This window comes from Mizuhopecten yessoensis, unplaced genomic scaffold (assembly GCF_002113885.1).
Source record: "Mizuhopecten yessoensis strain PY_sf001 unplaced genomic scaffold, ASM211388v2 scaffold716303, whole genome shotgun sequence".
Classification (NCBI taxonomy): Eukaryota; Metazoa; Mollusca; class Bivalvia; order Pectinida; family Pectinidae; genus Mizuhopecten; species Mizuhopecten yessoensis.
In genome coordinates, this window is record NW_018480049.1 from 426,798 (window position 1) to 443,143 (window position 16,346).

At 36.9% G+C, this 16,346-nt stretch overlaps 1 protein-coding gene across 1 annotated transcript in view; it reads right to left on the reverse strand.

The window, feature by feature from the left end:
- Positions 1 to 1,746: 1,746 nt before the first annotated feature.
- The window catches only part of LOC110442827 (cystathionine gamma-lyase-like), a 21,806-nt gene continuing 7,206 nt past the window's right edge, over positions 1,747 to 16,346 (reverse strand). The window contains exons 2-12 of the mRNA XM_021486639.1: positions 15,708 to 15,789; positions 14,961 to 15,056; positions 14,373 to 14,482; positions 13,573 to 13,716; positions 12,362 to 12,419; positions 12,091 to 12,168; positions 10,808 to 10,960; positions 7,466 to 7,587; positions 5,982 to 6,034; positions 5,399 to 5,537; positions 1,747 to 3,848 (exon numbers count right to left, since the gene is read on the reverse strand). Coding sequence (XP_021342314.1) covers positions 3,840 to 3,848; positions 5,399 to 5,537; positions 5,982 to 6,034; positions 7,466 to 7,587; positions 10,808 to 10,960; positions 12,091 to 12,168; positions 12,362 to 12,419; positions 13,573 to 13,716; positions 14,373 to 14,482; positions 14,961 to 15,056; positions 15,708 to 15,789 — 1,044 coding nt within the window. The 3' untranslated portion in view covers positions 1,747 to 3,839. The remainder of the gene's footprint in view (positions 3,849 to 5,398; positions 5,538 to 5,981; positions 6,035 to 7,465; positions 7,588 to 10,807; positions 10,961 to 12,090; positions 12,169 to 12,361; positions 12,420 to 13,572; positions 13,717 to 14,372; positions 14,483 to 14,960; positions 15,057 to 15,707; positions 15,790 to 16,346) is intronic.

Sequence of the window (16,346 nt, forward strand, 5' to 3'; positions counted from 1 at the left end):
ATGCGTCCACTGAATTACATAACGTATCTTGAAAACTACATGTGGCTTGACATCATTTTAGAAAGAAATAACGCAAACTAGCAATAGTGAGCATTTTAGTTTCGGTCAGGTACGTCTGGACCCCTCAATCTACACCTGCCAAATTTTCCTGAAGTCGGCCTCGGTTCAGATCTGTGCCTGTCGTTTTCTTTACAGGTTCAACCAGATACGCGAATGTAACCATGTGTATCAAAAGAGCAAAAAGAGACAGAAATGTTATAATTACCTCCCTTTAACTGTTGGATATAACAAGTTAAGCCAGGACACTTCTGTTGACTAGATAGCTTATTTGGTTAGAGCGATGGTATAACAATCTGAAGTCCAGTATAACCCATGACATTGATAACAAAAGCTGAATTTGTTCACTCAGAACATGATATTTTGTTTATTTCATCTTCATTATTTCTCATTAAAAATCAAAAGTACCACAAGGTATGGTTTTTATTTCGGAACTTATTAATCATCTGTGATGTAGCATTCAAGTGAGGTGGCACTATAAAAGATGCAGTTGGAAGCACAGTCCTACACCAAAGTAGAGTGGCTAATGTTAGCTAGGGCACGATATCAAATGTTGTATATTATTATTATCAAAGCTATAGTCGTGCTGGGGGTCACACAAAATTTGATGAAATCTTTTTATGCAACAAAGCAAATTTAGTGGAAATCTGATCAGACGTTCAGGAGAAAGGTTTCATAGGTAAAAGTTGAGGGAACACTGCACTATCGTACAAGTTCACCAGCACTGAAGACCAGGTGAGCAATTGACATTGTGTAGATGGATGGACAATGGACGCTGCTCCACAGCATATGCTAGTTACTCGCATTTCATACACTCCAGTGACCAAAAACTGTAGATGCATATTAACAAAACCAACTCTGTAGTTTTGTCTGGCCACAGAATTGGAGGATGCAGATACAGTTCAAAATTTTATGAAGATCTTTTTGACAGTTTAAATGTAACACCAGTATGGCTGAAACTATTTTTTTGAAAATAATAATTTGACCTTTAACCTCAAATGGTAGAGGAAGGGACCTAGTTAATTCCATCTTTGCGTATTGCAGAGTTATCTTCTCTTGTGAGCAGGTATTGATTGTTACATCATTGGTTTGTGTGAGAAAATTACATCGTTTTCTCAAAAATTGATAACGTTACTCTCACAAACAAGTGGCATAACAATCAATACCTGCTCTCAAGAGAAGATAACTCTGCAATACGCAGACGGAATTATTGCATACAGCATCTAATCTATGATACGCAGCTACACATCAAATTTCATAAAGTGTCATCAAAACTTATAAAATATGAACAAGATAAAAATTAAGATTTCATCTTACGCATACACAATAGGTCTTGCTTCCAAGGTAGGGAATTAATTTTATTTTGTCACTGTAAATACAAGCATTAAATACATTATTTTCCAGTAATCGAATGAATTTCCTGCCATGATTTTGTTCAAGCCTTGTCTATAGTAGCATGTGCAGCTTGTCTTAACCATTGTGAACAAAGCGGTGGGTACACCCATCCTTTGTGGGAGAATAATAATTTCATCACTTTTATGTACAGGTAATGTAGACAAACGTCTTATACCAAGGGTAACATTTTTAAAGTTAAGCAAAGGGCTTCATCCATGAACTTGAAACAGGTTTATTGTTGTCCTATCACAATATATACCTTTATGAAATTACAACAAGACAACCACTGAATAAGAAGAAAATAATATTTTATTATGCCTGAATTTTACACATACATTCTTGGTCATAAAACAGGATTTGCAAGTACATACACATGGAGAAGGAGTCTTCTGGGTAATTATAGTCACAATTGATATTTTACCAGGTTATTATAGTCACCATTGATATTTTACCAGGTTATTATAGTCACAATTGATATTTTACCAGGTTATTATAGTCACAATTGATATTTTACCAGGTAAGTGTAAACATCGTTTTTATGTGAACTGAATAATCATTTTAATTAATACCAGTACCTGTTATGTCGGACATTTTCTGATTGAAATGAGATTTTTACCCTTATACGATTGATTATGCAAAACTTTAACAACTTCCACAGAAACATTAACATGTTGTATTTTCTCCCACCCTTCACAGGGGTGTCTCCCGTTTTTGCCAGGAAAGATCAGCTTGTCACCCCCTAGGAGGAGATAGGGTGTAACAGAGACATCTCCAACCCTCTGGGCAATTATTTTGGTTGTCTAACCCTCGGCAGACCCTCGGGTTAAGACAACCAAAATACATCACCCCTCGTTTTGGAGATTTCTCTGCCACACCCTCAAGGTAGGGGAAGATTCTATTAACCATCTTTTAAAACAAACTAAACAACTTCCACTAATGGCTGTTCCATAAATAACTGCAGAGAAGGAGTGGGAGGCACTTTCTCAGAGACCCCACCACACGCATCAAATACATAGTTATTTAATATCAGGAATGGTATGCAGATCTGGTTTTAAACCCCCCACCCATAATATAATAATAATTCAGCAACATCAAAGGTGACCTTACAACAGGTACCTGTATACAAAACACAATAATGAATTGGTCAATATGTATACTATCTTTAAATTTTTCATATGGAATATATCTTAATTGTAGATTAAATAAAAGTTGTAAAAACAGTCAGTAAAACACAACGAAATCAAAAACATTTCCATGATAAAACCAGCAGCTTGAACATGTAAATTTTATCAGATCTGGTGCACGATAGGTAAATAAGTGGCCCAAGGGCCTTAAAAGCTCACCTGATATTTCAAATTAAAAACAGGTCAAATATTATACAGGCATACGAAATGAGTTTTCATTCCACAGTATGGCCATACCTTTTTCAAGGATTCTTTAAACCAAAGGTAATCCCTTCATACATCTGTATAACAAATCTCGTGGGGTTTTCTACTCAGTCATTCAGGGCTAGTGCGAAGGCATAATCTTACTTGCCCTTTTAAGACAGGTGAGCTATTATAGAAAATTGATTTTTAATACAAGTAATTCAAAACATATCATAGGAATAAATCATGATTTTATCACTGATTAAATGACGAATAATATTTCCAGGTACCAGGTACATAATGATACAGTAAATCAGTAGAAAAGTTCTATTTCATTTTTAATAATATTTTCAAAATACAAACTTTTCCCCAAAGATAGGTTTTTGTATAACATTGCCATTATTGGTAGGTGAAGTGTCGGATAACAATCTAACGGGTTCAAGATTAAAAATAATCATGACTGGTGTTATGTGCAGTGTGATAATCATCTATGTCATCAATATAATTATTTATAGGTGGATATGTAAGTATGTAACAGGTATTTGTGGTAGCACTTGGCAAGACCTTTTTTTTTTTACTGTAGAGATAGCACTAATAATTTGTTAGGATTTGGATAAATACTGCAGTGAAAATGCTGATTACTTGGTAAAATCCAATTTTTTACTGTAGAGAAAGCACAAATAATTTGTTAGGATTTGGATAAATACTGCAGTGAAAATGCTGATTACTTGGTAAAATCCATTTTTTTACTGTAGAGAAAGCACAAATAATTTGTTAGGATTTGGATGAACACTGCAGTAATGCTGATTACTTGGTAAAATCTGTTTTTTACTGTAGAGAAAGCACAAATAATTTGTTAGGATTTGGATGAACACTGCAGTAATGCTGATTACTTGGTAAAATCTGTTTTTTACTGTAGAGAAAATGTTGATGAATTGTTTTGTAAGATCTTGTTTTTTTTACTGTAGTCCAGCATTCATCCTTCACTAGGCTCCTATCATCTCATAGCTCCATACAAGTCTACAGCGCCTGAAATTATATAAAAATGATGTTTTGAGATGTTTATTATACATTTTGTCTCTTGTTCAGGTACAACGTTCTATCAACAGCGAAGGTCATTTAAGGACGCAAGTCCTATAGATTGGTTGTTTAGGTTTAACTTCCTATCAACAGCTAAGGTCATTTAAGGACGCAAGTCCTATAGATTGGTTGTTTAGGTTTAACTTCCTATCAACAGCTAAGGTCATTTAAGGACGCAAGTCCTATAGATTGGTTGTGTAGGTTTAACATCCTTTCAACAGCTAAGGTCATTTAAGGACGCAAGACCTATAGGTTGGTTGGGTAGGGTTTAAAATCCTATCAATGGCTAAGGTCATTTAAGGACGCAAGTCCTATAGATTGGTTGTGTAGGGTTTAACATCCTATCAACAGCGAAGGTCACTTAAGGACACAAGTCCTATAGGTTGGTTGTTTAGGGTTTAACGTCCTATCAACAGTGACGGTCATTTAAGGACGCAAGTCCTATAGGTTGGTTGTGTAGGGTATAACATCCTATCAACAGCCAAGGTCATTTAAGGATGCAAGTCCTATAGGTTGGTTGTGTAGGGTATAACATCCTATCAACAGCCAAGGTCATTTAAGGACGCAAGTCCTATAGGGTGGTTGTGTAGGGTTTAATGTCCTATCAACAGCAACGGTCATTTAAGGACGCAAGACCTATATGTTGGTTGTGTAGGGTTTAACATCCTATCAACGGCCAAGGTCATTTAAGGACACAAGTCCTATAGATTGGTTGTGTAGGGTTTAACATCCTATCAATGGCTACGGTCACAAAAGGATGCAGGTCCTATATGTTGGTTGTTTAGGTTTAACGTCCTATCAACAGCGAAGGGCATTTAAGGACACAAGTCCTATATGTTGGTTGTGTAGGATTTAACGTCCTATCAACAGCCAAGGTCATTTCAGGACACAAGTCCTATAGGTTGGTTGTGTAGGGGTTAACATCCTATCAATGGCTAAGGTCATATAAGGACGCAAGTCCTATAGGTTGGTTGTTTAGGGTTTAATGGACTATCAACAGCTAAGGTCATTAAGTATTGAAGTCCTATAGGAATGTTGGGAGTGGCACACCACAGTAGGTAGCTAGTATGCTGGCTTATTGACCCGAGGGTCTTTTGCTCAATATTTTTTCCACAGGGTTTGAATTTCCTTATCCATACCTCACATCAGGGATGGATTTTATTTCTTGCTTATTACCTTAAACCCGTAAAAAAAAACTTCTCTTCTAGTAAAGTTGTACACTGTTCATCAATTCTCTTTTGCATATGAAGCCCGGATGGCAATTGTAAATGATGTCAATGACCCTGACTGACCCCAAAAAGTCATAAAATGACGTCACGAACAATAGTGTGACCCCGAAAGGTCACTCTTATTCCCCCAACAGTTTGCGTGTGTTAGCGATCCAGACCCGTGGGTCAAATAGAATTTCCCAGCAAGTATGCAAGAACTATCTTTACTGCTTTACAAGGCCCTGTTGTACTGAAAGTATATTTAAGCTTTGTTTCTTTGATATAACTTACTGCTGATTTCAAAGCCTGATCAAGGTCATCCAGAAGGTCCACCTCGTCCTCTAGGCCTACGGATAGGCGGATAAGATTGTCAGTGATCCCCAACTGTTCCCGTTCCTCCGCAGGTACGGAGGCATGCGTCATCACAGAGCTAAGAGATCAAATAATGATACTTACAACAAACATCTCCACAATAATGCTAGTCAACAGTCTATAAGCTTGAAGTACAGGTACTCCGTCTTTGTGCAATGCAGAGTTATCTTCTCTTGAGAGCAGGTATTAATTGTTACGTCATTGGTTCGTGTGAGAAAATTTTGGCGTTTTCTCAAAAATTGATGACGTTACTCTCACAAACAAATGATGTAACAATCAATACCTGCTCTCAAGAGAAGATAACTCTGCAATACGCAAAGATGGAATACTTATAAAGTATAGTAACATTTCTGACATTAAATGACGGTCTTGCAGACTAAATTTCTAACATAACTGTGGACATACTGACTGATACTTGAAAGGATTTTAGAGAGAAGAACTGTTGAAATGTCGGTACCTATGGCAGTTCCATATGGTATGGAAATTGTGTCAATGTACTTACGGAAGTTCAGCCAAACTTTCAAAGCCTCCTAAACTTTCGGCTAGGGTGAAAACCTGTAATATTGGGAGGAATATGGATGAAAAAGATTTTAAAAACATTATATAGCTGTTTCAGTACTATATCTCCAGATCTATTAGTTTGCAGATGGGATCAGATAATTTTTTTATCAAAGTAAAAACCAACACAGACAGGTCAGTAAGGGCCCCGTCTTGTGGCAATACATCCGCCATAATCATCAAGAAGCAATCTGCCTATATAGCTGAGCTTGACGTTTGATATTTGGATTTCAAACAGATCCACAAGGAAGCAAAATATACATTTTACATGTACTATGATGTGAGTCTTGTTTCCTTCCACCTCCATATTTGCTGGGCTAACAGAAATGCAAATACCGGTGCAATACTCATTTGTTAGCTTTGATTTGTTTTATTTCACCTTAAATACCTCCCTCATCAAGAGGGTCAAAGTCAGAGATCCAATTTGTCTTTGACCTTTGGACCCAAATGATCTTGACCTTTTACCCAGTGACCCTGATCTTTAGTCAGTTGACTTATTCATTAATTCCGTCTTTGGTCAGTTGACTCTGTGCCAAGTTCTCAAAGGCTTTGCTTCATAATAACATTCAAAAAATGTTCATCAGTAAAAAATATACAATATTTGACCTTGACATTGACTCAGTAACCTTGACCTGAAGTCGGTTGACTCCTTGTTAAATTCCCACCATACTTTCCTTCATAATGTCATTACAAAATGTTCATCAGTGAAAAGATACAAAATATGACCTTGACCGTGACCTTTGGTCAAATGATTCCTTTTTAATTCCGACCAACATTGCTTCAAAGTGTCGTAACGAAATGTTCACCAGTGAAAAGATACTAAATTTGACCTTGACCTTTGACCCAGTGACCCTAACTTATGACGACCTTGACCTTTGGTCAGTTGACTCCTTGTTTAATTCTGATCAACTTTGCTTCATCATGTCATAACAAAATGTTCATCAATGAAAGGATGCAGAATTTGACCTTGACTTTTGAACCTAATGACCTTGACTTTTTACCTCAGAGTGTATTTTTGTAAACTGAACATCTTGACCAAGTTTCATGTAAATCAGTCAATAAATACCAAAGTTACCAGCCAGGAACAAAATTTGTGGACGGACGGACAGGGCACCCGTATCTTCGTTAGGGACCCAAACTAGACAGGTTGTGATGTGAAAATGCTGAAATTTTTTATAAATGAATCAGTCACATGAAGTTCAATTAACAGACAAAGTTGAACCCCAACACTGTTGTCACGATGGCAATGGTTAAAAGATCTTAATATCTTCTTTATATCTATAATTTATATAATCTGTAAATAAATAGTTGTGTGGGGACGTTTTCGGGATGATTTACTCAATGCGAAAAATCTGCTAGCATTTCAACTTTTATAATGTGATTCCATATTTTTGGCACTATCATAGTTCTGGAGTGTAGCATTGTTACCTTGAGTTTTTTGAGAAAGATTGAAGCCTCATTCAGACCTCCCTTAATGTAAAATGACACCATGCCACTGAAGCCTCTCATCTGTCTCTTGGCCAGTTCATGCTGAGGGTGAGATGGTAGCCCTGATAACACAAATCAATGTAGAGTCTAGATATGGCAACTGTACATATTAGAGGTGAAATAAAAAACAAAGTGTGTGGAGGCTCACATAGATATACCCTCAACCCCCGCAAATTGGTCAAGTGTGACCTTTGACCCTTAAAATTTGACTGATGACCATCAGAATCTAATCAAGTGTAGATTCTGGATGACCACCATATAGGTAGGGTGTACTAAATTTGTTGAGGGGTTCATGAGATATCTTGTACACAAGATTTTCACTTTGCCATTTTCACTTTGCCATTTTCACTTTGCCATTTTCACTTTGCCCTTTAACATTGACAAATACCCACCAAAATTTAACCAGAAGTAAAACTTTATAGAAATATGTTCTGGTGAAAATATAAACACACTTTCTCGAGGAGCTCGCAAGTTATCTTTTACACAAACTTCACACTCCAAAATGGTCAATTTTGACATGTGACCCTATAACGTTGACCGATGACCACAAATTATCTAATACAGTGTCAAAAGTTTCAAAACCATGTTGTAAATTTAAATCTGCTGAGGTGTTTACGAGATATTGTACACACACACTTTTTTCTACAGACATACAAAGAGATGGACAGATGTGCAGACATGCATTGTGATAACTATATACCGCTCCACTACGTACAGTACAAGGACAAACTAAAGTACTCATAAAGAAGAACATACAGGCAGGTGACTCCATATCCATGCGTTATTCACTGTACTCTCCGACCACCAATACATTACTACTAATTAGATACTTGATTGTGTAGAACACTGTATACTCAAATACAGTAACTGGTTACATCCTCTCCCTAAAGTCCATACCAAAATTTACATAACTGATACATAGCAGGGTAGACAACTCCAGGCCAATGTTAACAGTGATACCTACCAGGGAAAATATTAACTCCAAGCCAAAATTGGTACATAGGTAAATATATCGCTAGGCCTACATTAGTATATACCTAGGTAAATAACTCTGGCTTAGCTGAGAAGGGGCTAGGGTAGATAACTCTATGCCTACATTGGAAGGTTCTAGGGTAGATAACTCTAGGCCGGTACTAAGATAGATAACTCTAGGCCTACATTGGTACATTCCTAGGGTAGATAACTCTAGGCCTGTATTGGTACATACCTAGGTAGATAGCTCTAGGCCTACATTGGTACATTCCTAGGGTAGATAACTCTAGGCATGTATTGGTACATACCTAGGTAGATAACTCTAGGCCTACATGAGAAGCTGCTAGGATAGATAACTCTAGGCCTACACTAGGATAGATAACTCTAGTCTGGTACTAGGATAGATAGCTCTAGGCCTACATTGGTACATACCTAGGTAGATAACGTTAGGCCTACATTGGTACATACCTAGGTAGATAACTCTTGGCCTATATGAGTAGGTGCTAGGGTAGATAACATTAGGCCTACATTGGTACAAACCTAGGTAGATAACTCTAGGCCTATATGAATAGGTGCTAGGGTAGATAACTTTAGGCCTACATTGGTACATACCTTCGTAGATAATTCTAGGCCTATATTGGTACATACCTAGGTAGATAACACTTGGCCTATATGAGTAGGTGCTAGGGTAGATAACGTTAGGCCTACATTGGTACATACCTAGGTAGATAACTCTAGGCCTACATTGGTACATACCTAGGTAGATAGCTCTTGGCCTATATGAGTAGGTGCTAGGGTAGATAACTCTAGGCATGTATTGGTACATACCTAGGTAGATAACTCTAGGCCTACATTGGTACATACCTAGGTAGATAACTTTAAGTCTACATTGGTACATACCTAGGTAGATAACACTTGGCCTATATGAGTAGGTGCTAGGGTAGATAACGTTAGGCCTACATTGGTACATACCTAGGTAGATAACTCTAGGCCTACATTGGTACATACCTAGGTAGATAACTCTTGGCCTATATGAGTAGGTGCTAGGGTAGATAACTTTAGGCCTACATTGGTACATACTAAGATAGATAACTCTTGGCCTATATGAGTAGGTGCTAGGGTAGATAACTTTAGGCCTACATTGGTACATACCTAGGTAGATAACTCTTGGCCTATATGAGTAGGTGCTAGGGTAGATAACTTTAGGCCTACATTGGTACATACTAAGATAGATAACTCTTGGCCTATATGAGTAGGTGCTAGGGTAGATAACTTTAGGCCTACATTGGTACATACCTAGGTAGATAACTCTTGGCCTATATGAGTAGGTGCTAGGGTAGATAACTTTAGGCCTACATTGGTACATACTAAGATAGATAACTCTTGGCCTATATGAGTAGGTGCTAGGGTAGATAACTTTAGGCCTACATTGGTACATACCTAGGTAGATAACTCTTGGCCTATATGAGTAGGTGCTAGGGTAGATAACTTTAGGCCTACATTGGTACATACTAAGATAGATAACTCTTGGCCTATATGAGTAGGTACTAGGGTAGATAACTTTAGGTCTACACCGGTACATACTAAGATAGATAACTCTTGGCCTATATGAGTAGGTGCTAGGGGAGATAACTCTAGGCCGGTACTAGGGTAGATAACTTTAGGCCTACATTGGTACATACTAAGATAGATAACTCTTGGCCTATATGAGTAGGTGCTAGGGTAGATAACTCTAGGCCGGTACTAGGGTAGATAACTTTAGGCCTACATTGGTACATACCTAGGTATATAACTCTTGGCATATATGAGTAGGTGCTAGGGTAGATAACGTTAGGCCTACATTGGTACATACTAAGATAGATAACACTTGACCTATATGAATAGGTGCTAGGGTAGATAACGTTAGGCCTACATTGGTACATACCTAGGTATATAACTCTTGGCATATATGAGTAGGTGCTAGGGTAGATAACTTTAGCCCTACATTGGTACATACTAAGATAGATAACACTTGACCTATATGAATAGGTGCTAGGGTAGATAACGTTAGGCCTACATTGGTACATACTAAGATAGATAACTTTAGGCCTACATTGGTACATACCTAGGTAGATAACTCTAGGCCTACATTGGTACATACTAAGATAGATAACTCTTGGCCTATATGAGTAGGTGCTAGGGTAGATAAATCTAGGCCGGTACTAGGGTAGATAACTTTAGGCCTACATTGGTACATACTAAGATAGATAACTCTTGGCCTATATGAGTAGGTGCTAGGGTAGATAACTTTAGAACTACATTTGTACAAACCTGGATGGATAACTTTAACAACACATGGGTGTTTCTCCAGAAAGTGTGCTACAGCTAAACCATTTTTCATGTGTTCCTTCATCCTGACATGGAGTGTCTTAAGTCCTCTGTTTACCAGGTAACAATCGAAAGGTGATGGAACTGGTCCAAATGCTGCAGAAAAAAAAGGTTATCAATACAAAAATTGTACAATTTACCTGTACAACATAACTAGATATTAGCTAAAAATGTGATGAAAATAACTGCAGTACTGTACATTGTAAGCCATCAGTCTTCTTCCCAGTTTTTGCTCATGCAGTGGTAATTTCATCCTTCGCTATAAGAATGCTCCATTCTGGTGTAGAAAATATATAACTGTGCCAGAAATTTGAATATCATGAATTGGAAATAGGGCTGTTATTCATTCAGAATTTGAGTCCCGGTTAATTAACAAGATTCAAAACCCAACCTTCATCTAGGTAATTGAAATATTTGACCTACGTTAAACCTCCGGTCAGTTAGAACAAAATTAAGTAAATATTGTCAATCCTGTTTGAATTACACGAAATTATAGCTGCTAAAATAAAGAGTAGTTTGAACTATCCGAGTCGACCTCGGCAAAAATCAAGGCAAACAGTCAAGTCATTGATACGGAACCATGACGGCCTTATTGCGATATGTATTTGCAAATCTGATGATGAATAATGGTGTGTAAGCAGGCCTAGGGTTCGAACTATCACGAGACAGAAAATTAATATTTTTATTGTTCAAAAAGTGTGTTTGAAATATCCGCCTATTCAAACTGACCGGAGGTTTACCGTATGCAAAACACTATCACCATTGAGAAGGTTCTATATCATCAAAGAAATATTAAAATCCATAATTAATCATATATGGAGTGACTAGGCTTTCTTAATGATTAAATCAATTTCTTTGAATAAAATGGTAGTTTGTAATTGAAAAACAATACATTAAACCTTACTCCAACAGTGTTAGAGGTTTACACGGCAAGATACTTTTGACAGGCGCTGTGTGTAGCCGGCAAAATCATATCCTATAGAAAAAAGGCCGACCAGCGACCATCATGTTATAGGAGTACATTTAACCCTAGCATGTAAACCAGTGATACTGTCAGTCATGCACTACGATCTAATTAACATAAAAAAAAAGTCAAATATTTCAGTTTGTTAAAATATTATGGACTGAACTGTGATTTCCACAATTTATACAGGAAATGTGATAATAACACCACAGGAAGTCAATCCTGTACATTCAGTACATTTTGTATATCACTAAATATTTACCATTTTGCAGGAATCGGAGTCTATCACTATATACTTGGTTGTTAGTGGCCAATGCACCCATCACGGAATCGGAGTGACCTGAAAAAGTGAATATTTAAGGTGACCTCTGTACTTCTGTATATGTATATATATATACCTATATGAACTACAGTGAACTGTTCTAGAGACAGATAGGTGACCCCTGTACCAAGAACAAGGAAAACAGCATCACAGCTTTTTTATGGTCCGATGTTGAGATTTTTTTTCATACTGGGATATCATTAAATCTTACCATTCATATACTTGGTCAGGGAATGCATCACGATATCAGCTCCTAAGCTTAACGGTCTCTGCAAAACAAAACGGTTCTCATTACAAACAAACCAGCCTGGTTCCTACTCTTAATAATATACTTCATTAGCATTTTTCTTTTCAAGCTCTAACAAGCACAAAATTTGCAAATTTCTCAATACATCTATACATTTTTCAATACATTTTCAAACAAAACCCTCATGATATTTGATGATAAAATTTTGTTGGTAACTCAACATTTTTTTTAACAGTAGAACAAGCTTTATATGGTTTACAATTATTGCAATCATTTCTTTGTATGCATTTGTTTATCCATTGTACAAAAACAGGAGGCTAGGAGGCCTCAAAAGCTCACCTGCTCTATTTTCTTGTATTAAATTAATGGAAAAAAAAAAAAAAAGTGAGCAGAGGCACACATAGATATACCCCCCCCCCATCTTTTGCCTGTTACGTTTGACCTTTATCCATGACTGATGACAATCAAAATCAGGTGTAGCAATCATTATTACCATACTATTGTGTAAATATAAACTAAATTTTTTGAGGGATTTGTGTGTATAGTCATGAACTAAATATGTTGAGAGGTTCACGAGATATCTCGTACACAAGTTTTTACTATGGATGCACAAGCGCACGCACACATCAACAGACGCACTGACAAAGCAAATACTACCCGTATATACCCCCCTCACTGCGTTGGGTTAAAAATGTGTCGAATATGGTACAGGTATATTAAAAAGAGTACAATAAACGTGAACAGAAGCAAAAAGGTCTTTACATGTTTCATTACTGGCCCATGCCATACATTTAATCTATCATCTGTGCCCTTGGTCCATGATCCTTATACCAAATGTGATAATACCTTCATCTATAAAACAAAAAGACTAAGTCCCCAGGGGTCAGCAGGGTCCTAGGGGCAATCATGGTAGCAAGAGTGGATTCTTTTCTTCATGCCGAGCAAGCGTAATTATGTGGAGTTGACCCAATACTTAAGGCTGTAGGACAAGATTGCTTCAAAGCCCAAAATCTTATACATTATAGCGGCATCAACATTTACATGCACATTCAGGATTTGCCAACCAGCACTACAGTAAAAGGATCTGCATTGTTTCGACTTTGAACAGGCTGGTCCTATCAGTACAGTTACCGGTTCGTTGCCAACGCTGTTTCTTGTTTACCCTTCACACCTACCTGGAAGTAAGAGGACATGAATGTGTTGTCCACGACCACAAAGATGTCTTGGTCGGCGGCCTTGACCTTCTTGACCACGTTGACCACAGCTTCAATATCCACTAGCTGCATGGTGGGGTTCGTGGGAGTCTCCATCCACACCATCTGTAACAGAGGTCAGTAGGAGGTCCATTTGTGGGTCAGAATTTTCATTAGCATCAACAAAATTTATGGTAGTTGTGCAATTACACAGAAGATTTGAAGACAAATCAAGGTATAACAAGGCATCACAAGTGATACAAATTCCCTTGCATTCACACATTGTGACATGTAAGAGAAAAGGAAGTCGCTAGAGCGAAAAAAATTAGTAAAAATGACCTTGACCTTAAATGCAGTAACCTGAAACGCGAACTTGTTCCAAGATATTGCCATACCAAACATTTGTATCAAGTTTCATGAAATTCTGTTGAGGAATTAAGTTGCTAGAGCGATGACAAAGAGTGTAACATACGTACAGGTAGAATCCCATATCTCCTCCAACTTTCGTTGCGAGGGGATAATAATACTGTGCATAATGCACAGCTTGCATCACCCTTACAAAATGTTCACTGTAATGGAAACATTATTTTCCATTGTGGACATAGACCAAAGTGCTAGAGAGCTATGATCTCTACCTAGGAAAAAGAGATATATCTTTTCCTAAATGGTAATAAACCAGTGTGGGAAAAAATATGATTCTCTGAATGAAATAAATCGTGTATCACTTAATTCCTAGATGTTATCAGAAAGTCTTGATCTCCAATAGTGACTTACAGACCTACCCTAGTGTTTGGTTTGATTGCAGCCGCAACTTTCTCTGGTACAGTGCAATCAACAAATGATGTTTCAATTCCATTCCTGGACGCCACTTGCTTGAAGTATCTGTTAGTGCCTGTAAGAAACACGTCAGTAAATTACCATTTACAGGAGTGTACTAGATATCGGTACTGTACTACCTGTATCTAGTCGCTTACAAGTGGGTTCAACCGTTCTATCAAAGCAGTGACATCCAATCTACTTGAAATTGGTGTTATGTTAAGGTATGGTAGGGTTATAATTAGGGTAAGGTACACACATATGTACTTCCTGATCATTCATCTTCATCTGTCACACACACTTATAAAACAATTCATAAAAAAAATATTCTTCAAACAATATTTGTTTGGAAAACATGTGTCAGCATTAAAGATAATAGCAAATTTTTTTGGCAAAAGAATTTTTGTATTTTCTGTTTACCATGAACTTGTCAAGTAAAAAAAAGTGAAAGCATTTAACACTCATTTGTGACAATGCCATGATTTTTAAAATGTATTTACTGGTTCTGCATGAAACTTTTACCATTTTGTCTTTCATTCAAAATGAAAACTTACCGCCATAGAGATCATTCATGCTGACGATGTGATCACCCACCTTCAGTAGGTGAGTGATGGCAGTGGTGGTAGCCAGCCCAGAGGAGAACACCATCCCTGAAATATATATACAAAATAATCAGTTTGTACCACCAGAGGCAAACACCATCCCTGAAATATACATACAAAATTATCAGTTTGTACCACCAGAGGCGAACACCTTTCCTGAAATATAAAAAAAACATCAGTTTGTACCACCAGAGGCGAACACCATCCCTGAAATATACATACAATATTTTCAGTTTGTAACACCAGAGGCGAACACCATCCCTGAAATATACATACAAAGTTGTCAGCTTAAAACATAATTAAAAAGTTATAAAATAGGAAAAAGCTGACAATTTAAGTGTCACCAGTGTAAACTTCACGTTCAATTATTATTTTGCTTTAAAATTCAAATCTCCACCCTTGCATTTTGAACATAATCTATATCAATTAGTATACATTTATCAATATGTCTAGATATGAATGATTTTCAACTCCATGGCAAACATGTTTAATACATAAGATTTATTTTGACTTCAATAACAGAGAATTTTAGATAAGGTTTGGTTTTATTTTGTTTAACGTCTTATTAACAGCTAAGGTCATTTAACCATTTCACCACTGTAGACCATAATGGACTCATCCAGATCAATGCATGGTTGAGTCTACTAAAGTTGCAGAGGGGTGAAAGGGTCAAGGATGTCTTAGATAAGATATACATACCATACTTCGCTCCTTCTATAGAGGCTATGCATTGTTCTAAACAATTACGGGTAGGGTTGCCACTCCGAGAGTACTCGTATCCCTGTAAGCCAGATCAGAGAATCAATTCAAAAGTAGAGTAGACAACAATGTGTAGCTGACAAAACAAAGTCCTGATAACAATCTTTAGCTGACAAAACAATGTCCCGATAACAATCTTAAACTGACAGAGCGGAGTCCTGATAATAATCTTAAACTGACAAAACAGAGTCCTGATAACAACCTTAGCCTTTATCCTTTCCTTGTCAACAGTCTGTTCTCTTTCAGACATTTTTTTTTGTAATTTTTTATTTTTTTCCAAATTTATAACAATGCAAATATATCATACATAAACATTATTCCTCTCGCACATTACAATTCATTCATTAAATATTCATTTATAATAAAACTGCATATTTCCAGGTATAATTAATAATTAATTATGTTTATATATAATTAAATTCCATCTAAATTGTGTCCGTTATATAAAAGCATTGTTTAGAAGTGATAGAAAAGAGGTTAGAGCAGGTCCTAGAGGTATAGAAGGGAAAGTAAGACTAAGAGAGAGAGAAAAAAAGAAGAAAGAAAAGAAAAAAAAGAAAAGAGAAAAAAAAAAAATAA